The 26,144-nt window shown below is 45.7% G+C and overlaps 1 protein-coding gene and 1 pseudogene across 1 annotated transcript in view; one reads left to right on the forward strand and one right to left on the reverse strand.

The window, feature by feature from the left end:
* Positions 1 to 21,977: 21,977 nt before the first annotated feature.
* Positions 21,978 to 26,144, reverse strand: part of LOC146182609 (bone morphogenetic protein 1 homolog) — a 191,224-nt gene continuing 187,057 nt past the window's right edge. Inside the window, exon 4 of the mRNA XM_084609568.1 lies at positions 21,978 to 22,102. Coding sequence (XP_084465694.1) covers positions 21,978 to 22,102 — 125 coding nt within the window. The remainder of the gene's footprint in view (positions 22,103 to 26,144) is intronic.
* Positions 22,477 to 23,444, forward strand: LOC146182610 (uncharacterized; annotated as a pseudogene).

Consider the following 26,144-nt stretch of genomic DNA (forward strand, 5'->3'; position numbering starts at 1 on the left):
CTGTAAGAATCATTTCTAATGAACTCAATGATGCACACACAGAACCTATATTTGATGACTTTAGATTAAAACCATGACCGAACCTGTTCAATGCAGTTCTGTAAAAACGTTATCATGCGTATCGCATAAATAGGGACACTTTCCTTGAAACACTTGCGACCCTGAATTCAGTAGAAAAAACGCATGGTACATGAAGCAGTCAGGCTTGAAAGATTCTCCATACCCGTGCCAACAATGGCCGCCACATGCTGCTGTACATGCTACCACAAGCTCTTAATTCCTCTGTTAACACGTCAAGCTAATCTATACAACAGTATATGCCGTCAAAATATCGTTAACACATGCAATTCTGTACCACTCAATCAATATTAGTCATATCATCTAAATGTACTTTTGTATATATATAACACCGTCGGTACGCTTATAATAGCTTTTCCTTGTTTTGATGTGTTTTTGTCCACTGCTGTTGTGCTCTGTAAGCCTTTGTCAAGTCATCGCAGGCTTTTTGATTGCACCTTGTACCATCACGTGTATTGTGTAACCAGTCTTGGTGCTAAATAAAATTGTTTGTATTATTTCTATTTGGATATGGGTTGAGAGTTATTCAATTCTCCTGGAAAACGCATAGGAAAGTCGTAGAATGCGGCAAGCGTACAGCCGCCCAAATATTTAACTGGCGTGAGTGACGGCCGCATTTTCTGTGCTCCCGCGCCTTAGGGCGGATAAATCTTACCAGAAGGTCAAGTTTAAGTAAGAGCTTGGCTAGCCTTTGCTTATATTTGGACGTTTAGCAGGTTAACTCCTCTGCAGCGCTCAGAATCACAGAAAATGAGGCCGTCACACACTCCAATTAAAAGATTTGGGCGGCCGTACAATTATTGTCCTGCATCAAGGTAGTCCTACGGCTGAGCAAGACGAGTGGAAGGAAACTTGTCCAATTTGCGTAGCAGCTTCAAGAGTGCTTTAGGATTCGATGACAGCACTCCGCGTACAGATACTGTGCTGATTGATAGGCGGTTCTCCTTGCTACACACCAGCACTACTTGCTCACATTTACAAGTAGCGTGTTTATGCGTTCTTTTATCCGCTTGTTCCCGGGCTCTCCCGTAGCTCCAAATTCCCGCATATGCGTATATTCCGCGTTACAACAACGATGCTCCACCTCGGCTGTGCTTGTGGGCACCTTCCCGAGGGGCACTGATCTCAGTGTTACTGAAGTGCAGGCATCGAACGCCCTCCAAAATTGATTTTGAATCATGGGGTGTTTATAAGACAAATGCGTCCGCCTGTCACGCGTAGTTCACTACAGCGATGGCAATATCATTGGCGAGCACACCCTATGCCTGGCGCCTGCTGCCAATTTCTTGGCATTTAGTAGAGACGGCGGTCGTAGGACGCTGCCAAGTGTTTTGAAAGCTGAGACATTTCAAGGAGTGTTTTTTTTGTCATCACGTAAGGTTTTGTGCATTTGCAGGCTCTAAAATCTTTCTCTCTCACGAATGTTTTTTGTAGATCTTTGTTTTTGTCTCAATGCTCCACTGCCGACAAATTTCGAGCAGTATTTAGTTATCTTGATGTCAGTGCCATACTGATAACTGCAAAACTGACTTTTACATGGGTATGCATATTAGCTAACAACTTAGTAGCGTGTGTGTAGGGGGGGGGGGGGTGTTTATTGTTGCAGCAGTGTCGCTTATGTTGCCATGGTTGGTGCTACGAAACTCTCATTTGAACCTTGTTATGTTGGGGGGAGGAGGGTAATTGCGGTGTCTGTTGGTGCAGCTATCGCCAGGGCGGACGTGATTGTGGCGAAGCGCTTATTCACGCTGTAGCATTAAAGGCATCGCAACTGTCATCCTCACGCTAGACAAGGGGAATTACGATAGGCCACACACGAGCCCGATTTGACACCGCCTTCTCTGCCATATCTCACTGCATTGCCATTTGTTGATAAGTCTTTAGACTTGTTCTTTCTAATTGAGTTACACAGCCTCTGGAAAACGCGCATGACGGATAGACATTGCGAATCTGTTGTTTTTACAAAAGACCACTTCTGTAGTATGATTGTCCATTGAAGGGAATTGTATGCACAGGTTGACTTTGAACTGGAGTGGCACTCATTCTTAGTGATGTGCTGTACATTGCCTCTTGTTTAGAGTTTTATTGACTTGGTGTATCCTATTGCGCATCGTGTTGATTTGACGCCCTGTTCTTAATCATTTGTACATAGTCCATGCACACAGGACATTGTTTCAAAGCCCTGCGTAGAGTAGTAGTTCGCGCTCTTTGCTGGTGATCGGAGGGATAGCAGTTGGAATCTCGGTGGCGACAGTTTTTTTCTCTTTAAAGGGTCAGTTGGTGCGGACATTTCCTGCGAATATTTCTGCCGAATCGACCCATGTGCCAAGAAAGGCTTTCGCATTAAAAATCATACCTTTGTGAGGTGACGGTTGCCCGGTTACATGGCTGTGCACTGAGCGGTCGTCGGGTTGTTTGACGGCAGGAGACCACCTGACCTGCCTCAGCTGGCCTGGCGCTGACAAACCCGTGCGTCGCCTTTAAGATGGAGGGGAGAGATCGGAATCAAAGAGACCCTTGGATTTTGCTTTAGATACGTTGCTCTTAAGGCTTGCAGGCAGGTTCGTATGACTTAGTTAAAGTACGACTGTATGTTGGGTGTTCTTTCACATCATGTGATAACTGATGAGTGTATGCTAATAAGTATCTGTGGGTAAATAGAGGCGCAAATTGAAAGATTATTATTTAGGCGAGTAAAACTCTACATACGTACGCTAACGAGGATCCGTAACGGGAGCCACCAACGCTGTCACGTGATACCCTCAAATGCAGAGCTTATGTACCCCCAATTTTTTTGTTCCAACGTTTCTTTAACATCAATTTCTTCCAACTCTCTTCAGTCTGGCGATGGGAAGGTATGTGCATACTTTCCCATCGTCATGAACCAACTCGCCCAACAACGTATCCTGCTCTCTTAAGTCTGCACGCGGCAGTAATTTCGGTCCAATTTAGGTAATCATTTCATCGCTGTATGGATTGGCGGACAAAGAAAAGTACAAAACGTGGCCCTTAAATGCATTCCTGCGTGAACAAGATTTGATGAATCAATCCGGCGCTGCTTTCTCGACGAGCATCAACCACCACTGAATATGAAAGGTCGTTGCCTTGGCTAGGTCACAGCCGGAACTCGAGGGGTCAGCTGCGGTTAAATAAGTGTGCACCCTAATCCTGGCTCACCTAGAGCAACATGAGATCCTCCATTAAACAATGCAGCTCTGTTTCGTCGTGCAGTTCATCTTCTCCGGCCTTAATGGGCTGGCTGTCCTTAGTCAGACGCCTGTGTACTATTTGGTGCTCCGCGGAGACACGGTTGAGCTTTAATCAATACGCAGAAGACATGGAGCGCGATCGCAGCCGTGCAGTGGCTCCGTGAGAGCAGTCGAGTGAAAAGCACACTGAATCAAGCGTCCGTACACCTTCTAAGGGCGACGATAGAAGGATGCTTGCTGAGGGCTCTGACAAATGGGTCTCATTATTCAAAAGTCAACGCAGCTGCCAGCCGGCGATAAAGCTGAGTAAAAGGGGCGCATGCTCCTCATTCATCTATGGCACGTAGCGCAGGCAATGGAAAGACACGAATGATGGTTATGGCGACAGCAGAGACTGAGTTGGAGAACGAGCAGCGTCAGCCCTCGTCTCCATTGTGCACGTTCCAGCACCATTTATTAGCCCACACTGGTTTCGCTGTCCCCTAAGCTTGCTTTTATAGCAAGATCTGCTGTAGGCAAGGAAACCAACTGCGGACACGCCTGCCAAATCGATGAAGAAGAGTTTCATATTGTGAGACTGTAGGGGAATTCCGCTAGTGCGACGGTTTTTTTTTTACTACGCAGCATATGTGCAAATCAGTGAATGCGACTAAAAAGACGGAATGAAGGAGGCTGCTTCAACGAATGCGTTCGCAGAAATAACTGAACAGTAGAGCCCAGCAGAGGAATAGCAACCAGGCAAAAATAAAAATATATATATATATATATATATATATATATATATATATATATATATATATATATATATATATATATATATATATATATTGTGAGCACTGTGTGGCGCTTCTTCTTCCACACGGCTGAACGTGCTGCAGCCACCGTAGTGCTGCTTCATCTTCATCCTGCTCCCTCTTGTAGATACCCATCGTCATCGCGGAGTGTGTTTGGCTGCAGTGTGCGACCAAGGCTTCAGGTCTGCAATAAAGCCTGATTCCCCAAGTCCGACCTTCGCGTTACCTTACACGTGGTGGAGGTGCGCCTTGATTTCCCCGCTGCTTCGTCACCTGCATCCACCTGGAGCTTCGTTCTGGCCGCCGTTTGACCCCGACCACCATCGTCATGACTCAAGAGGGCCACTCCGCTACTTCGGCTTCTACCAACTCGACTCCAGCTCCCCTTGCCACTTGGACTGTCAGCAGCCGTCAGCGCGACCCGCAGATGTTCGCCGGTCTCCGAGGCGACGACGCTGATGACTGGCTCGACAGCTACGACCGGGTCAGTGCTTTCAACCGGTGGGACGATTCGCTTAAACTAATTAATGTGTCCTTTTATTTGACGGATGTGGCCAAAACGTGGTTCCTAAATCATGAATCGACGATTCCTGACTGGGCTACCTTTAAACAAAAGTTACGCCAGATTTTCTGCGCTCCTACTGTTCGCACGGAGTCCGCCAAGAAGAAGCTAGAAGCCCGACTTCAGCGGTCCAATGAGACCTATACCTCTTATATCGAAGATGTTCTAGCACTTTGTCGGCGCATAAATGACACCATGTCAGAGGCCGAGCGGGTTCGGCACGTCCTTAAAGGTATTGGGCCACTCGCCTATAACGCCCTGGCCGTGCAGAACCCTACCACAATTGACGCCATCATATCGACCTGTCAACGCCTTGACGAACTACAGTCTATACGCCTGCAGCCTGATCCCACTTCATTTGGTTTCACTGCCGAAGCTGACCTCCGTGCTCTTATTCGCGGATTAATTCGTGAAGAGCTCTCGGCTCAAGGTAATTTGTGCCGCCCTGCATCTGAGCCACATCCTTCAAGTGCCGGCCTGCGTAGCATTGTCAAAGAAGAGCTGGCCTCAATGACCTATTGCCCGCCAACATCGGTCGCTCCTACCATCTGTCAGGCGCCAACGTACGCCCAGGTCACATCCTTGCCGCCTGCAGTTGGAGCGCCTACGCCACCGGCGCCTACCACTGCTCATGTCGCTGCATTGGCACCACCTGCCGCGGCGCCGACATACTACCCTAACTGGCGCCCAGCCCGCCCTGTTTGTTATTACTGCGGGTACCGAGGCCATATTTCCCGCTTCTGTCGTCGCAGGCTCCAGAATGAACGCCGCGGCTACGAATCATTTGAAGCAGACTACCCTCCTCGCTTTTCCGGCTCTAACCACCGTTCATTCCCTGATTATCCCCGACGTTCATCACCCCCGCCAGAAAGCCCCGCTCCGCCTGCTGGTTACAGGCCTTCAAGACGCCGTTCTACTTCGCCTTTTCGCCGCTCAACCTCGCCTCTCCGTCAAGCTTCTCTGACGACCCCCCGCTTGTCGGAAAACTGACCACTGCAGTTTTAGGAGGGAAAACTGCACTCTTCGACCATCCCAAAAATCCTCCGGAACGTCCCTGGAATATTATTTTAGTGCGGGTTGAAGGTTTGTCTGTTGAGGCTTTGGTTGACACGGGCGCCGCTGTTTCTGTGATACACACTGACTTGTGCTCCCGCTTGCGAAAAGTGAAAACGCCTTATGATGGACCTGAACTCCGTGGAGCTAATGGTGCAATAATTCGGCCTTCTGCTAAGTGTACTGTGCGAGTTTTTGTTGATGGTGTCCGCCACCATGTACAATTTGCCGTGATGTCACCCTGCGCTCACCCAATTATTTTAGGCTGGGATTTTCTGTCTGCCGCATCAGCCAGCATTTCGTGTCGCGACAGGGTCATTTACATGACCGAGAGCGATCCGTCTTCTGAACCTCCCGAGCCCCGTTATCGCCTACTTGCCGCTACTGACTCAGTGTTGCCCCCTGGATGCGAACAACTTGTTGCGCTTACTGCTACTGACATTGATAACGGAGATGTGCTAATCGTGCCTTCTGATCGCCATCTGACCCGTGGAATCGCGATACCACCAAGTCTTGTTCGGTTTGAGCATGGCACAGCGCTTGTCGCTGCTTCGAACACTTCGCCAGAGCCCATTGTGCTGACTAAAGGGACATGTTTTCCTTGTGCCCTGGACATTCACCCGGTATCCCTCACCACCCTTACCGCCCCCTATTCCTCACCAGCAGCTTCTTCTGATGCTTCTCTCTGTGTTCTCTTTGGCACCATCAATCCCGACCTTCCTGCGACTCACCGCCAAGCTTTGCAGGAATTACTTCGAAAACACCAAGCCTCCTTTGATGTCACTTCTCCGACCTTGGGCCGAACGTCTTCTGCACAGCACCGCATTATTACAGAAGGTACTTCTATTGTTAGCCGCCGCCCTTATCGTGTTTCCTTATCAGAACGTAAAATCATAGAAGATAATGTGAATGATATGCTCCGACGAGACATTATTCGGCCATCAGCTAGCCCCTGGTCATCTCCGGTCGTCTTGGTCAAAAAAAAGGATGGCTCCGTGCGTTTTTGCGTTGATTACCGCGCACTTAACAAAGTCACTCGCAAAGACGTTTACCCTATGCCACGAATTGACGACTCCCTCGACTGTCTTCAGGGCGCCGAATATTTCTCCACTTTGGATTTGCGTTCCGGTTACTGGCAGATACCGATGCACGAAGCCGACAAAGAAAAAACCGCATTCGCTACTCCCGATGGGCTTTACGAATTCAATGTCATGCCTTTTGGACTTTGTAATGCCCCCGCTACGTTTGAGCGCATGATTGACACTGTTCTTAGAGGACTTAAGTGGAAAACATGCTTGTGCTACCTGGACGACATAGTTATCTTCTCTGCGACTTTTTCTGATCATTTATGCCGCCTTGATCAAGTATTAACGTGCCTAGCATCCGCCGGTCTCCAGCTGAACACAAAAAAGTGTAATTTCGCCAAGAAAGAAATCAAGATCCTGGGCCACCTCGTCAGCCGCGATGGCATTCGACCCGACCCTGACAAGCTTGCTGCAGTTTTGAACTTTGCACGCCCTCAACGGACTAAGGAACTACGCAGTTTCCTTGGCCTGTCTTCGTACTTTCGCCGTTTCATTCGCAATTTCGCTACCATTGCTGCACCGCTCCACCGCCTCCTTACCGACAGTACTACTTTCAATTGGTCCGAAGAATGCGAAAAAGCTTTCCAAACCCTAAAGAATGCCCTCACTTCGGACCCTGTTCTCGCTCACTTCGACGACACTGCTGCTACCATTCTCCACACCGATGCCAGCGGCCTCGGTATCGGCGCCGTACTTCTGCAACGTGACACCGCTTCTCGGGAAAAAGTAATTGCGTTTGCCAGTCGAACTCTAACACCAGCGGAACGCAACTACACTATCACAGAGCAAGAGTGCCTCGCCGTCGTTTGGGCAGTTCAGAAATTCCGCCCCTACCTCTACGGCCGCCATTTCACGATCGTTACCGATCACCACGCTCTGTGCTGGTTATCAACCCTCAAAAATTTGACTGGACGCCTTGGCCGTTGGATTCTGCGTTTGCAGGAATACCACTTCGATGTCATATTCAAATCAGGTCGCAAACATCGAGATGCCGATGCTCTTTCCCGCTGCCCGCTCCCAGAATCACCACCTAGTGCTTCTTCGCGCCTTCCTGCGTGCACCCTCGGCGTCGCAATGTCGTCCAGAGCTCCAAACATCCCCTGTGCTACTCCTGCCGCTGCTCCAGATCGGTACGCCATTATTTCACACCAGCAAGCCGATCCCTACTGTCTTTCCCTAATCAACCTTCTCACCGGTGCTTCTCACCCTCCTACCGCTAGGATGCGCAGACAACTCCAAAATTTCAAACTTGACAACGGCGTGCTGTCCCGTTATATTTATTGCTCTGAAGGCACCCGTTGGGTCCCCGTTATTCCGAAAGCGCTTCGCACCCGTATCCTGGCGGCTTTCCACGATGATGCTACAGCCGGTCACTTAGGCTTTCATAAAACTTACCACCGCGTGAAAACCCGTTTCTTCTGGCCAGGCCTCGCCTCAAGTGTGGCAAAATACGTCGCCTCTTGTCTGCCATGTCAGAGCCGCAAACGGCCAACTTCTCCTCCTGCTGGCCTACTACAGCCGCTACCTTGCCCAGCTACTCCTTTTGCCGTTGTTGGCATAGACTTATACGGGCCACTTCCATTGTCCGCACGAGGTAATCGCTGGATCGTCACCGCCGTCGACCACCTAACACGCTACGCTGAGACCGCTGCCCTGCCTAATGGCTCAGCACATGAGGTCGCGACCTTCTTTTTGGAATCGCTCGTACTGCGTCATGGGGCCCCTCAAGTGCTTCTCAGCGATCGTGGTCGGACATTTCTGTCGACGATTGTAGCCGAAGTTATTGAGGCCTCAACCACACATCACAAATTGACCTCCAGCTATCACCCGCAGACCAATGGGTTGACTGAGCGGTTCCACCGCACGCTTTCTGACATGTTGTCTATGTACGTCGACCAGGACCACCGAAACTGGGACGTAATACTTCCTTTTGTTACGTTCGCCTACAATACGGCTGTACAGCGGACCACAGGTTACACCCCGTTTTTCCTCGTTTACGGCCGTTCTCCTGCTACCTTTCTTGACGCCTCTTTCCTTTCTACACATGCCAGTTCCTCGCCCTCTCTTCCTGACCAGTTCCTTTCCCGAGTGGCCAAATCTCGCCGGCTTGCTCGCGTCAACACGGAAGCCAGCCAGGAAGACCGCAAATGCCGCTATGATGCAACCCATCGCCAAGTTTCGTTCCGTCCCGGCGACGAGGTGTTACTTTGGACCCCATTACGCACTCCTGGTCTTTCTGACAAGTTACAGCACCGTTACATTGGTCCTTACACAGTTCTTGCAAAAACCTCCCCGGTCAACTATCGCGTCTCTCCTCTTCACCCTCCTCCGGACAGTCGTTACCGTGGCACTGAAGTTGTCCACGTTTCACGTATGAAACCTTTTATTCGGCGCAATCCTGCGGACTAACTGCGGCCAGGCTGGCCGCTTCAACTGCGCGGGCGAAATAGTGTGAGCACTGTGTGGCGCTTCTTCTTCCACACGGCTGAACGTGCTGCAGCCACCGTAGTGCTGCTTCATCTTCATCCTGCTCCCTCTTGTAGATACCCATCGTCATCGCGGAGTGTGTTTGGCTGCAGTGTGCGACCAAGGCTTCAGGTCTGCAATAAAGCCTGATTCCCCAAGTCCGACCTTCGCGTTACCTTACAATATATATATAATTTAAAGGAGCAAGCAGTCTACGCGTCGAAGGTAACGTTGGAGATTTATTAATATTTTTTTTATTGTTATTTGTTGATATAGACAAGAATAGTGTTATGGTGATTTTAGCGAGAAAGAATATTAAGTGAAAAGCAGAAGGAAAAACAACGCGCCGTTGGTAGGAGTCGAACCCACGACCTCCGAATGTCGCGTCCAGTGCGACGACTGCCCAACCTTCCGCTTTCTTAAGTATTTATGTTGACAGTAACCGGATGGATGGATGGAATATAGGAGCGTCCCATTTGAAGCGGGATGGTAGCAGTAGCTATCATGCTCATTTTTCTCCCTACATCTTAATTATTGTTTTGCATTAGTTAACTATACCATCATTCTATTTATTGAATTTTTGTTTTTACATTACTAACATTATGTCACTTCTCTGCTTTTAAACCACCAATCTTCCAGTCGTTTTTTGCTAGTTTCCACCGCCGGTTTATTCACCCGGCCACTGTTATCTCTAAACCCCAGAGCTTCAGGAACAGTGATTGCGCCTGCATCAACTTCCGGATGGATACCATTACATTCGAGTATAACATGGTCAATTGTTTCACTGGAGTTTCCACATACAGCGCATGCGTCATCTCCATTGTTAAATTTCTTTTTGTAGATGCGTGTTATAAGACACCCTGACCTAGCTTCAAAAAGTAGGGCACTGCCTCTCGAGTTACCAAAGAAATCTTCCTTCCTGATCTGCATTTTCCACTTTCGGTATAATTCCACACTCTGTTTCTTTTCCATCGAATTTATCCAATTTTTACCTTCTGTGTTTTTCACCTGTTGCTTAATGCTCTTTATTTCTCCGTCCTTGTTACTAGCATACTTACTAGTTAGTTTCCTAGTTCTTTTCCTCCATTGTGAGTCAACGCTTTTTAGGTACAGGTATTTAAATACTTTAGCTGCCCATCTGTTACTGTCCGATTTCCTCAGGCGTTCCTCATATAATATTTTACTCCGGGCTTCCCGTACTTCGAAAGATGCCAAGCCCATATCTTCCTGTACCGCCTCATTTGTGGTTTTGCCATGGGCACCTAGTGCTAATCGTGCGATGGCTCTCTTATTTATTTCTAATACCGACTGTACCTCTGATTTAAGGCACAAAACCGCATTTCCGAAAGCAAGCCCCGGAACCATAATTCATTTCATCAATCCTTCAAAACCTCATACCTGTTGTATATCCACAATGCCCTAAGCTTCATTATCCCGGCATTTCTTCGCTCTTTGGCATTAAGTGATTGCTCATGCTTTCCAATGTATGCCAATCCTTCATTTACCCATACCCCCAGATATTTATATTCTACTGCTCTAGGTACTTCATGGCCCTGTATTTTAAAACCCTGATCAGTTGAGCCGTTGAAAATCATCGGACCCGACATAACTGCGCTAAAATTGAAGCCTAGAGCGTCCCCTTCGTCTCCGCAATACTTAACTAGAGTTTGCAATTCTTCCTGACTCTCAGCTAGCAGCACAATATCGTCTGCATACAACACACCGGGGAGGCGCTGCTCTACCGCCTTTCCATCTAATTTATATGACAGGTTAAAACCTAGGTTACTGTCTTGTATCCTTCGTTCCAGGTTTATCATATAAAGCATGAACAGCAGCGGTGATAGAGGACAGCCTTGTCAATCCTTTGCATACTTTGACATCTTCCGTACTTCTTATCCCTTCCCATGTAATTTCTACTTAGTTATCCCGGTATATTTCCTCTAGGAACTCTATTATCTCATAACCGATACCTTTTTCTTTTAATATGTTCCATAGGAGTTCCCTGCATACGTTGTCGTACGCCCCGTTTATGTCCAGGAAGGCCAAATACGAATCTCTATTTTCCACTCTAGATATTTCGATGCATTGGGTAAGCACGAACAGGCTATCATCTAAGCGCCTACCATTTCTAAAGCCGTTCTGAAGGTCTCCGCGTATCCGAAGCCTGTCCACCAGCGCCACCCATATCCCTAGCGGCGGATCTGAAACATCCTGTTATACCGCGAGAGTCACGTAGCCCGTTATCATCAGGGAGGGCGGCAGCTGTGCGAGAATACGCACAGCTATATATATATATATATACATATACATATATATATATATATATATATATATATATATATATATATATATATATAAAGAGAGAGAGAGAGAGAGAGAGAGAGAGAGAGAGAGGGAGGGGCAGATAGGCAAACGTACGGACATACGGCAAGAGGCAGACATGGGGATAAATATAGAACATATACCGCATATGTCGCAACTAGGGGAACAAACATATTGCATGTCCTACTGAGAGAAACCATTAGGAGACAAAATATCACTACTGAAAACGTTTTTGTTTTTGTACAAAATAAACAAATTTTTACAGTTTCTTGTTAGAAAAAATTAATTAACATTCTCTAATGGCAAACAGTGTCGAGCAAATTGTACTGCGTTGTCTGCGGCGTTTAAAATCTTCCAGCGACATTCGCTATGAGGGGTGCCATTGTGGAGAGTTGTAGTAATTTCGGCTGCCTGGGGTTCCTTAACATGCACACACATCGCACAGCATTCGGGTGGTTTAGGAATCGGTGCCATGTAAATCAGGCCGTCACAGCTTGGGTTGAGAAATCCAGAGCTTAAATACTTAACCACCAAGGCATGCATAAAAAAATGGTAAAATTCCCATAAAGAAATGCGTTATGCAAGGAGACACAATCTGCCCGACATTCAGAGCTTGCTCAAAGAAAGTATGCAGAGGCTTTGAATGAGAGCAGTTAGGAATAAGGGTTGATGGACAATACCTCAGTAATCTGCCATTCTCTAATTACATTGCCTTGCTAAGTATCTTAGGGGATGAATATCAAAGAATTATTGATGACCTGGACAGGAAAAGTTGAAAGGTAGGCTTGAGAGTCAATATGCAGAAGACTAAGGTAATGTCAACAGCCTCGTGAAGGAACATCAGTGTACAATAAGTAGCGAAACGTTGGAAGTGGTAGGCGAATATGTATACTCATGACAAATAGCAACCGCAGATCCGGACCATGAAACGGAAATCACTTATACAATAAGATTAGGATGCAGCGCATTTGGCAAGAACTCGCAGATTATGACTAGCAGCTTATACTGGTATCGCTCGTATCGCTCAAAAGGAAAGAACATAACAGTTGATCCTTACAGGTGCTCATCTATGGGGTTGCAACGTGGAGGCTAACGAAAAGGGAGTGTGGTTAACCTAGGGACCATACAGAAGGCTTTAAGGGATAGGAAGCGTGCAGAGTGGGTCAGAGAAATATCTCGTGTAATGACATTCTTCTGGAAAGAAAAAGAAACGGAGATGGGCATGAACATGTAGTGCGAAGAGAGGACAACCGATGGTTGCTTAGGGTAATAAGCTGGATTCCAAGGGAAGGAAAGCGTAGCAGGGGGCAGCAGAAAGGTGGGCGGATGAGGTTAAGGAGTTCGCTGGGATCATGTGGATGCAGCTAGCACAGAACCGGGTTAATTGAAGGAATATGGGAGAGGCCTTCGCCCTGGAGTGGATATAGTCAGGCGATGAGGATGATGATGGCCAAGGTACTGGAGTGTGTTCAGTAAACAAAATGCAGGGACACAATCTCCGCCTTTAAGGGTATCAGGCTGCAGTGTTAATGGCTGCCGTTGTCGGCTCCTTTTGCGGATCCCCGTTGTCCTATACGCACTTTGCTACTTGTATATCTGTAATGATTTCATTTCTGTATCGATTATCGAAGGCAGACTAAGAGTGTTGTAAGCTACTAGTTTATATTAAAGACCACCCGACGTGAATATAAAGCCCCGCTTTAACCTGCTTGTGCCCGCTTGGCCTAGGGACAGCGGACCTAAGTTCGAACCTTAGGATTCTAGAAACGCTGCACTGTGATCTCCTCTCCGATCTCAAAGACGAAGCCCGAGTTGGCAGAGCCTGGCAAATCAGTCGTCTCATGTGAAGTCACACAACCCGATGACCAGTCAGTGGATGTCGCTGGATAACTAACACCTACTTGAGCACTGCTCAGAAAATTTCGCTCGGAACGCCGACAACGCTGAAATCTCGGCGACGGGACCTTTTTCGCTACCGGGTTAGCAGTAATCTGTTTCTTAGGGAATGCAAATGTGGGCATTTCGGTCTGGAAGCAATGCACCGCTTATTGCAACCACGGCTATGGGTGTCATCACTGTAGACTGAGTTCGACTGAGTTTAACCATCGCGTATTTAATTAATTAACTCAACTAATTGGTTAATTTGTTAATTGAAGACAATAATTAACCACTTGATGCGATCACTTAATTGAAAATGGATGGGTATTTCATCACTTAAGTGAATTAATGAATTACTAGAAAACTCGTTCGTCGCCTCACCATTCATGCAAAACAGTTATGCATTTATTGAACTAATTAATTACTGGAATAAGTTTATCGGCAAAGGCATTCAGAAACGAACACGTACCACCATGACCGGCGTCGTTAGGAGAGGTGTTTTAACATTACTGTCCCTAAGCATGCAGACTTAAGCGCATTGCTGGAACTTTAGCGCGTAGCTGGAATGTGCTCCGTTAAAGCATTACAGAGATATGAACATCAATGTACAGTTAGAGGCTGCAGTATATTTTGCGGCATATAACCATCCTTCAACCGACACTTCTTTCTCGGTACTTGCACCTCAAAAAGGAAGCGCCGGCAGATACCTCTCGGTGCCTCCTCATCTCGAGAGGCGTCGTGGCCGACATGGGTGCATTCCTCTTCGGTGCGATAATATTTCCCCGCGTGATATTACGCACTAATCGCGACCTCCCTTCCATTCCACCGTTATATGTCTTCCTCCACTTTCAACCTTGCGCTGTTGTTGTCTCCTTTCGCTCTTCCACCCTTGACCTCCTTAGCCGAAACTCGCAGCCCATCCTCCGCTTTTCATTCTTGTGGTCACCCTGCAGGTTCTTCCCTTATATGGAGGTATCCAAGTTCTAGTTGCATATTCCTCTGCTCTTGCCATATCCAGACTCCACTATGCCATCCAGGAATAGGCGCCTAAGAGCTGCGCATGAATAAAAGAACCTACGGGGCGATAACCTGTGGGCACACTGATTGCCGTGACGCAAGGCTTCATGAAATTGTTTTTGTTTTTGAACAACTTCCCGTTGCAAACAAGCGCTTGTCCGGAATGTTGGGTATGTAAAACTCACACATCGCAACCGTGACTCTGATATTACACCTAAAACAGCTGCAGTTCTCCAAGGATTTTCTAGGACAACTTTTGTTACTAATTCCTGGTAACAAATTACAGTAAAGCAGACACGTAGCTTCATATTTAAAGTTATTTGCAGATAGTTCTGTAATCAACGGTTGCATATCTACCAACACTAACAGTGCGGCTTTGTGAGACGGCCTGAGCTTAACTCTCTCATAGTATAGAGATTGCTCTTTTAACATTACCGTTCCTAAATATAAAGACATGCAAGCTTAACGCCGCCTCTGCAATTCCTCGAAAATTCGTCGCTATCTCCGATACCATACATAACACCATATCATAATGAATAATTCAGCCTAGAAAATTCATCTTCGCTTCCTATCTTATTGCCATAATGGCAGGTCTAAAATCCTGACTTCATTTATTAGCAGTCAAGTAACTGGTAAACTTTCTACAAAGCTGAAATTGAACGCGAACAGGAATGCGCATGAATAGTTAGGCTTAACTGTCATCTAGCTAACCCTATCACAAGGCATTAAATACATTCAGAACCAGGCCAACCGCTTTATTCAGTTCATTCAAAGTCTACAAGCATTACTTGTATGAAAATATACTCTGTCCCCCTTCTCTTCTCCTCAGCGTGTTTCCGTGTTAAACACAGCTCCGCCTTTTTTTCATCTGTTCCGCAAAATGCGCACAACAATAAGTTTAAACATACAGCGCTTTTTTCGCCACCTTCAGGGTGATCGCGCACTGATCACAATTATGAGATACAGCCATACCGCACAGGTACATGCCCGAATTCGCTCATGGCCTGTGTCTGAAACTCGTGAGACACCTCTTTGCCTGCATCGACACCATCGCCAGTAGTGATGCCTGCAAGAAATTCGGCTACGATTTTTTGTGCTCCTTCTCTTTGCGAAACCTTCGGCCTTTGAGAGAATAGAAATTTTTACGTCTCCACGTTGCACACTTGTTTCTGATAAATACACATTAGGAATCGCGACCCTATCCTTGTGCGGCCAGTCAGCGTTTCAGTTCACTGTGCTTACCCAATCAATGCATCGAAATATCTAGATTGGAAAATAGACATTCGTATTTGGCCTTCCTGGACATAAACGGGGCGTACGACAACGTATGCAGGGAACTCCTGTGGAACATATTAAAAGAAAAAGGTATCGCTTATGAGATAATAGAGTTCCTACAGGAAATATACCGGGATAACTAAGTAGAAATTACATTGGAAGGGATAAGAAGTACGGAAGATGTCAAAGTATGCAAAGGATTAAGACAAGGTTGTCCTCTATCACCGCTGCTGTTCATGCTTTGTATGATAAGCCTGGAACGGAGGATATAAGAAAGTAACCTAGGTTTTAACCTGTTATATAGATTAGGTGGAAAGGCGGCAGAGCAGCGCCTCCCCGGTTAGATGTGTACAGACAATATTGTGCGGCTAGCTGAAAGTCAGGAATAATTGCAAACTCTAGTTAAGTATTGCGGTGAGGAAGGGGACGCTCTAGGCTTCAGTTTTAGCGCAGTTAAGTCGGGTCCGATGATTTTCAACGGCGCAACTGATCAGGGTCTTAAAATTCAAGGCCTTGAAATACCTAGAGTAGCAGAATATAAATATTTGGGGGTATGGGTAAACGAAGGATTGGCATACATTGGAAAATATGAGCAATCGCTTAAGGCCAAATGGCGAAGAAATGCCGGGATAATGAAGTATAGGGCATTGTGGGGTTACAACAGGTATGAGGTTTTGAGGTGTATTTGGAAATGAATTATGGTGCACGGGCTTACTTTTGGAAATGCGGTTTTGTGCCTAAAATCAGATGTACAGTCGATATTAGAAATAAATAAGAGAGCCGTCAGACGATTAGCACTAGGTTCCCACAGCAAAACCACAAATGAGGCGGTACAGGGAGATATGGGCAGGGCATCTTTCGAAGTACGGGAAGCCCAGAGTAAAATATTATATGAGGAAAGCCTGAGAAAATTGGACAGTAACAGATGGGCAGCTAAAGTATTTAAATACCTACACCTAAAAAGCGTTGACTCACAATGGAGAAAAAGAACTAGGAAACTAACCAGTAAGTATGCTGGTCACAAGGACGAAGAAATAAAGAGCGTTAAGCAACAGGTGAAAAACACAGAAGCTAAAAATTGAATAAATTCGATGGAAAAGAAACAGAGTGTGGAATTATACTGAAAGTCGAAAAGGCAGATCGGGAAGAAAGCTTTCTTGGTAACTCATGAGGCAGTGCCCTACTTTTTGAAGCTATATCAGGGTGCCTTAGAACACGCAGCTACACAGAGAAATTTAACAATGAAGATGACGCATCTGCTGTATGTGGTAACTTCAGTCAAACAATTGATCATATTATACTCGAATGTGATGGTATCGATCCGGAAGTTGATGCAGGCGCAGTCACTGTTCCTGAAGCTCTGGGGTTTAGAGATATCAGTGGCGAGGTGAATAAACCGGCGGTGGAAGCCAGCAAAAAACGACCGGAAGATTGTTGGCTTAAAAGCCGAAAAATGACATAATGTTTGTAATGTAGAAACAGAAGTTCAATAAATAGAAGGATGGTATAGTTAACCAATCTAAAACAATAATTAAGATGTAGGGAGAAAAATGAGCATGATAGCTACTGCTACCATCCGATTTCAAAAGGGATGCTCCTATATTCCTTCAATCCATTCATTTCGGCGTGCCGCAGGACTTGGAAACTCTGGCTTTGTCGGCTCAGTTGACTCGCAATTATAATTAAAAAAACGTAGCTCTTTTGTTTTATGTCGCAGTCTCTATATGTACTCGGTACGTGCGACCGAAGCAAAAGGCTCTAGATGGAATATTTTTTCTATGTATCGGAAGCGTAGACCATTCCATTAATATGTGTGTGACAATATGCTACAGCTCTCACAATTAAAGGTGTCCTTGAAAGCTAGGCTCGCAAAGGCAGACTAAATTTAAATTTTTTTGTGAAAAAACAAAAACAAATTTGCTACCACAGTATATGAAAATGTTTTATTCAGAAGCTTCAATGCATACACACACCAATTATGAATTCGGAGCGCTCGCGTGTCAGTCTTTGCGGGGGATGTGGCTACTGCACGTTCGTCACTCGCGTATCTAAAAAATCTCTATCTCTTCCACAGATGGGAACCGATGAATATGTAACACGCCAATTACTGTTTGAATGCGATAGCGTTAAATGGCCCGTTAACAGAGAATAATGCATCGGCCCGAGGTCCGTCTGTGTGGTCGTCGGTGTTGTGAGCGAAAAATCGCGAGAATGGTGTTGGCAGGTGACAATGGACGCGAACTAAGTGTAGGGTTGACTGACGTTACGTTTGGGAGGAGCTGCCAACTCGAACCTCTCCTTTCACATGGGAGGGTGATAGCAGAATGAGCCAGCCAGCAACCTTGCATTCAAGTTGCCCCTACGACACGAAGCCACGTCGATCCATTCCGCTTGGTTAAAACGGGCCCTTACATGTGGGTTGGTACCCTACGCTGTCGCGTCGTACCTTCAATGACGTGTCCGCCGTAATCTTTTGGGCAAAAAGTTTGATTGTTAAGCACTTTGTAGCACTTGTGTCCGTGTTTGTAGAGCTTTGTTTTTCCACAATAAATGCTTATTATGTTGCTGATGGGGGCACAGTGAGCGCGTTTCGATTGGCATGACTTGCTAATCTGTGCCTGAATTTGTGTACCGATCTTACAGCATTAATCAATTGTAAACATTTGACTAATTTGTACATAAAAATATGGTTTAAAATTTTGCGGGATCAAATTGCAGTGTTACAGGCGCTGCCCCTTTTACTCTTAAGACGAAGGTTAAGTGCCCATCTATTTTTTTTTTGTGCATAGGACGAGCTGAGAAGAGATAAGCGATGACTATCAAATCCAACGATAATGGCTACTGGCTTTCAGAAGTTGCCATCCGTTCCTCAAGCTGCTTTCGGAAGGAAACAACCTACTCTGCAGTTACAGTCATAGGTATGTATAAAACTGCTTTGACTGCCTGTTATGACGACTGCTTCCGAGGACACTGCACGAGGACAAAATGCGGGCACATTTGCCAGCCATTAAACAGAAATTTGTCACCGAAATGAATTGGAATGCTAAACTTGGATTTTGCGGGATAATGAGGTCATTTATGCACACTTTATCCTCGCCCGCGGGCGTATTCAGTTCAGGTCGCTTTCTCTTTTAGAATCCTACTTCTCTCTTGACGATCATGGAAAAATAAAAGTTGAGGAGTAAAGGAAGCTAAACTTTCCCCTCCTTGCTTTCCGGCTCACCCCCCGCTCATTCAAAAAAGGAACCTCATTATTGGTTCAGTTGATGATGTCTCTGACAGAGGGCGCTGTGCACTTTTGTCCCTCAAATACCAATATGCATTTTTTTTATTCCCGCTGACTGCTGAACGCACTGCTCTCTCATCATTACCTTGGGCGACCCCGGTGGTGAATTCGCGTTCGCCGCACGGCAGCCAATTAGTAGCGCCAGTACTTCTCTCCCTTTTCTCTCATTTCACAGACACGCAGCCGAAAGGCAGCGATGATAAAAGCAAAAGCACGAGAGGCATTTATAAGACTGCGCTCCAAAAGAGGCACCAAAAAGTAAAAGGAACATGAACAGCCGAGCGCACATGCCCAAATATTGGTGCGAGCCTTCGTGGGATCGCGCGTACAACAAAAAGTCGAGCGTTGCGACTGTCTGCGCGCAAAGGTGACAAGCCCCCATTTCACTGTTTTGCTTTGGCGGAAAGTATTGGCATGAACACGCTGCTCTGTAGGCGCCTTTCCCAACAACAATCAATATTCTCTCGGAGCCATTTTTCGTCTCGCAGAAAATCGGGCACGAGAGTGTTCTCGCCCAATCTTCCTTTTTTGCTCAGACCTCAATTGATGTCTGCTTTTGAACGACCGGTTTGAATTTTTCTTTCGCTACTTGATATTTGCCTATTGCAATTAACTACACGACAGGAAAAGTGATGCGATCTTCGGACTAAGCACAAATACTTCAGCGTGTACCAAACGCGCGTTCGAACCGCGCTGGTGAATATGAGTCTGATGGTTCAAGCCAACTTCGCATAAGGGTCTTCTCTTTTATAAAGCATATGCATTCGTTCAGCAAACTGTAGGCATTTTAATTAGGGTGCAGCTTTCTAGACTGTTGATCAAGTTGGAAGACACAAGAAAAGAAATGAAAACGAAATACGTCCAACGTATTTAATTAGAAGCACGTATTCAGAGGTAGGACTTGGCGCACGTGTACTGTAATTTAAGCATCCAAAGGCTACAAAAGAACGTAAGCAATCATAGGGATGTATACAAGGATAAATTGTTAAAACAGACGTCACGCTCATGCCTTCTTGTTGGTCGACTCCTTATCGATGCATTTTAGAGATTGTGGGTTTGCAGCAAATAAAAGTAGAGGCCGGAATTATCATTAAAAAAAAACTGAGAAGATGCCAATTTTTCGCTAATGAACGTAAAAGCTGGCACGACTGGTTAATTGAACGGGTAAAACTGCGCGAAAAAAACGAGACGAAAGAAACACACAGGCACAAACAAGGCGCAGTTTTTTTTTTCGTCTTTTTCGCTCAGTTTTACCCGTTCAATTAGTATGAACCAAATAGCCCTTCAGAGTGTATTACGACTGGTTAAGCTGTTATAGACGCCCGAAACATCCGTCTAAGAAGGCTCGATCGAACATTTAAATTTAATGTTCTGCGTGATATTCCGCGTCATCAGACATGCTTGATACATCGACTTCGTTTAAACGTGGCTTTCACGCGCAAGTACTTACAGTTAATTGGACAGATGGACTCACCGGAATGTTTAACTTGTGGCATCCCAGAGACTGTGGACTGTGCCCAGAGTATGCGAACGAAAGAAATGTGCTAGCTGCTTCCTTGAAGCGTTTAGACAAGAGGCCTCTGTCGGAGGAACTGCTGCTGGGCGCTTGGCAGGACAAGGGGAAGGGCGTCCAGGCAGTGCGCGCTCTTTGCCGTTATTTGAGCGCCAGCGGACTTGATTCACGTTTGTAAAGCAAGCTGCTGTGTCTGTATATATATTTCATATGCCTTCTCCCACATCGTCACCCATCATGACCTTCTTTCTTCTCTCCTTCCCCTTCCCCAGTGCAGAGTAGCAGGCCAGATTTGAATTATTCGGGCTAACCTCTCTGCCTTTTCCTTTCAATAAATCCATCTATCTATCTATCTATGTGCACACGTGGGCCAAAATAAATCTTTTAATCCTCATTGCTGACTTCATTTTTGTTCTTCGAAAAACGGCACATCAACTGTGACGTGAAGCTTACCAAATCCACGCATATGTCGGGGTATCCCCTTAAAACACCGCCAATTGAAATTTTCTGGGTTTACACGTGCAAGCACATAAAGCGCAGCACAATTTATTGCCACAGGAGCTTGACGCAGGGAGTGTGCATTCAATTCGTGTTGCAGGCATTCATTGATGAGCTTTCCTAGCGACGTTGCAGCTTTAATGTAGGCGAATTTCAGAATCAGTTAAAATGTGTGTAATCGAATGTAGCGTTTTGCGATGGAGCAACGACAGCGCCCTCGTTTTTGATTCGAAGGGCAGAAAAGACGCTGCTCTCCACAAAAAAATGCTCTTATAGCGAATGCATTCACAGCCAATCATTTGCAGGCCGCCATCGAAAAGACGAGGTCGGAATCGTTAGAGCTGAAGAAGAAAGCTAGTCGCCCCCCTCTCCCCCTTTTTTTTTTTTGTTGTTTTCTTGAAGACTGCGCCGATCTAAACCAGACACAAGGAAAGAGGAAGACAAAGGGCATCTTCGGGGAATGCGAAGAGAGAGGGCGTGCGCTCATTATGTTCCGATCCTTTTCAGGGAAAATTGGTCTTCGCTAATGAGGGACAGGAGCCTGATCTGTGCGCCGGCCCCACATGCGACAACAAAGACGAGCGGGAGTAACGTGGGTACTCCGCATGGAGAGAAACGGCGGCTATGTTTGAGTGGGGCAGAAACGAAACCAAGGATAGCCACAAGGTGTGCCGTTACGTCACAGAGGCAGCGTCGGAACACAGCACAGACCCATTTCGGCACTCAAGAAGTACAAAAGCAAGAGGGTAGTTTACCCCGCATTGTGTGTGTCGTGTGTTTTGTATCGTTGCGTCAGGAATACGCGCGCGGAGTAACGAAGTTAGCTGCAAAGGATGAGCAATGTGTTATGGTACACAACAACCGACTGTGCTGCCGTTCAGATGGAAGCGTATTTCTCTTCCTTTCCAAGATTGGGCTCCGCAATGCTGGTCTTCGCGCACTCACCCGCAGGGTCTCTCGGTGAAGACAATGTAGTGCTGGTGCTCGGGAGCCCGCTCCACGAACTTGATGCACGTGTAGTTCTCCCAGTGGCGCATCGCCTGCTTGAACAGCGCTCGGTGGTTCCCTGCGTAAAGGGAAGAACAGGTGACCACATCATCAGCGGCTTAGCACAGCAAAGCAGCAACGGTTGTGCGGCGGTCGAAGAGCTCGGCTGATGCACAGAGATATGCGGCAGCGAGAGGAGCGTGATGGATTCGAACAACTTTCGGGCATTCATACAAAAGGGTGACGCCAGTCGAAAAGTGGCCTCCAGGCTTCTAGGTTACTCGGAAAAGAAATTTTTCACACTGAGAGCTGCTGTCGTGGCACGTGGATACTGCCTTCTGCGCACCCTCTTCGAGCACAGCGACGTCATCCACACTTCCAACCCGGATTTTGCCTATAAAAGGGACGCCTGCACCTTCCATCAGCAGTGGACACGGCAACCCCGTCGTGACAATGTCAACTGATGTGCCACTATTTATGCAGGTTGCTGGACGAAAATATTGCTGCCGTAGCAACTGCCTTTTTTGATCGTGTTGCCGTGTCCACGCACATTGCTGGTTTGCTTTAGTGATTGTATCTCAATTGTAGGCCTGTTGCTGAAGTTATCCGGTGATGTTGAGGAAAATCCTGGCCCGGATACAATGGAAATGATTCAACAAGTAATTGCTTCTCAAACTGAAATCCTCTGCAAATTAAGCGAAATACAGGAAAACCAAACATCGTCTGAAGCAAGAATTCTGGACATGCAATCCAGGCTGTCTGCTATAGAACAAAAGCTACAAACCTTTGACGAGTCTCGGGATAGGCTTTCGAAACTAGAAACTTTTGCTGAAAGATGTGAAATAGAAATGACTACAGTTTCGAGAAAACTTGATGAGTTGGAAAACCGCTCGCGGCGCAATAACTTGATAGTACGCGGAGTCAAGGAGGAGGAATCAGAGAGTGAAGAGGACCTACTACAGAAAGTAAACAATGACATCTTTGATAAAATTCTGAAACAAAGGGTGGACACTATTGAAAGGATTCACCGACTTGGAAAGAGGGAACCAGGTAGAGACCGTCCGATTATTATTAAACTTACTGACTTTAGGGATAAGATAAAAATAATGAGTAGCTGTTTCAACCTAAAAGGCACTCAATTTAGTGTAAATGAAGATTTTTCTAAAAGGCTTGTGGAAATACGAAAAAACCTCTGGAACTCCTGTGCCGATGAACGAAAGAACGGCGTGAAAGCTAAGTTAATTTTTGATAAATTAAAAGTAAAGAATACCTTATATGCATGGAACGAGGAGACCAAGCAGCGGTTCAAATGCCAGGTTGCCACTAGCACTAGCAATGAGTGACTAAACAATCATAAGACGGTCTGCTTTAAAATTATAAATGTGAACGCTAGGAGCATGCTTAACAAGGTTGACGCCATAGAAAGTATATGCCTTGAACATGAACCCGATATTACGGTAATCACAGAGACATGGCTACATAAAGATATTAGAGACTGTGAAGTTGCTCCCCCAAACTACTCCATAGTACGAAAAGACCGTGAAAGGAGGGGTGGCAGTGTTGCAATACTGGTTAAGAGTAATATAGTATTCTCAGTTATAGAAGGGTTTGATGATTTAGAAACTGCATGGATTAAAACCAGACTGAATGGTCGTACTGTCTTAGTGGGTGCTTTCTACAGAGCTCCCAATTCAATAGACGTGCTTGATAACCTAAAAAGGTTACTGGACCTAAATGTACACTTTGGTGACAATATTATTCTGACAGGAGATTTTAATTTGCCAGGAATTGATTGGATGTCGCTTTCTCCCGGCAGAGTTGATACAGCTAGCAGTGAACATCTGATCGAACTCGCCTACTGCTATGGTTTGGCTCAGATTGTTGAAAAGAGTACGAGAGTATGTATGACAACATCCTCGATACTAGACCTTGTCTTCTTGTCATCTGGTCTACTAGAGTTTTTGCTGAGTTGTGATGTTGAAGAAGGATATTCTGACCATAAAACTGTGATTATGTCGCTCAATATGACTCACGAAATATGTCACAAATCTTGCAGAAAGACTGTTTTGAATTTTGCGGCTGCTGATGATGTCGGATTACTGGACTACCTTGAAATCTCGTTTGATGAATTCATGTGTTTATGTCAAGACAGACTTGGCACAGATAAGTTGTGGGATTTTTTTGCAAACATGACAGCGAAAGCAATTGAGATGTTCATTCCTAAAACCACGAAAATAACAAAAAGGAAGCATCCTTGGATTAATAGAGACATTATTCACAAAAAACGACAGCTCAAAAGGAAACGAAAAAGATGCTTACAATACCCAAGCCCGGAATTAAAAACCTCCGTATGTCGTATGAGCCAAGAGTTAAAGCGACTCATCAAAGAAAGTAAAAATACCTTTTACAGTCAGACTCTCACCAGATTTCTTACTGAAGCGCCCAGTAAGTTCTGGCGATATATAAATGGCGGCGGTAAATCTCACCATTCTAATAAAGAAGAGAGTCCCCAGAGGGCTGATAGTTTTAATTCATTTTTTGCATCTGTTTTCACAGAAGGTGACGGCGAATCACCGTTTTTTGAGCCTCCAGGTTGCCCTCCTATACCCGATTTAGAAATAAGTGAAGAAGGAGTTCGGAAACTCCTTTTGAATATCAACATAAAAAAGAACTCAGGACCGGACGGTATCCCGAATGAATTCTTATATAGATATGCAGAGTGGAATTCTAAATTTCTTACCAAAATCTTTCAATCGTCTATCGACAGTAGTTGTGTTCCCGTTGCCTGGAAATGTGCGAAAATAGTGCCTGTGCATAAAAATGGTCCCACTTCTAACGTTGAAAATTATAGACCTATTTCCCTCATTAGCACGTGTTCCAAGTTACTCGAACATATTATGTACGCTCACTTATCAACTTTTCTTGAGAGTAACAATCACCTATTTGTAAACCAGCATGGCTACCGCAAGGGGCTTTCTACCATCACACAACTCACGGAAACTGTACATGATCTTTCCCAGTCAATTAATTCCCGCATGCAAACAGACATAATAATTTTGGACTTTGCAAAGGCTTCGCACCCTAAACTATTACTAAAAATCAGTGCCATATTTAAAAATGAAACTATAACTAAGTAGTTCAGGTCATATCTTTCGTCTAGAGTACAGTATGTCCAAGTTCAAGAGTATAAATCCAACATCATGCCAGTCGATTCCGGTGTTCCCCAGGGCAGCGTTCTGGGCCCTCTCTTGTTTTTGATCTTCATCAACGACTTGCCTGTTGGTTTGAGCGTTCCAGTTAGACTGTATGCAGATGACTGCATCGTTTATAAACAAATTAATACTCCAGAAGATCAGGCAGAACTCAATCAAAACTTGCAGAAAATACATGAATGGTGTAAGGTGTGGCAGATGGTATTAAATTCAAACAAAACAGTTTTTATGACCATTACAACAAAGAAAACTGTCCTTGATTACAGTTACAGCATTAATGGTAGATTAATAACTAGAGTAAGTAATTTTAAATACCTTGGAGTAACACTCACATCTGACTTACGCTGGAATTCACACATAGATAATGTATGTACTAAGGCTTCCAAGGCACTCTGGAGCTTGAGACGCAATATGTGCAGTGCAACTCCTGAAATAAAAAGTCTGGGCCCGCTTGCACAAAAAAATCTTAAGACTGTCTTAGCTAAGTCCAGACTTAACTGGAGTCTAAAGAATAGGCCACTAGCATGGACGCTTAAGACTGGAGTCAAGACTGGGCTTTAGTCCTGACTTGTATAAGTCGCTTGTATGATTACGACTCTAGTGCTGTCTTGGTTGAGACACAAGGACGCCAGGTGTCTAAGTAGAGAAATTAGGGAAATACAGGGATGCGCTGGAACTGTCCCTGCTGTAAGATGTACACATTCCGTCAATTTTGCGTTGTGTAAAATCCGTGCCATTGCTTTTTGCGGCTTAAGATTGCGTTACGAGGAAAAAATGCCCCAAGTTGTTGCTGAGGCCGTTCTGGGAAGCCACTCTGGTGAACATGAACCCGAAGCGTTCGACGTTCGAAACACGAGCCGTCTTAAATAAGCTTCGTCTTTCTAAAGACACCATTTAAGTCTGGACTTA

Source organism: Amblyomma maculatum, chromosome 7 (genome assembly GCF_055883805.1).
Source record: "Amblyomma maculatum isolate TAMU_Amacu chromosome 7, ASM5588380v1, whole genome shotgun sequence".
Taxonomy (NCBI): Eukaryota; Metazoa; Arthropoda; class Arachnida; order Ixodida; family Ixodidae; genus Amblyomma; species Amblyomma maculatum.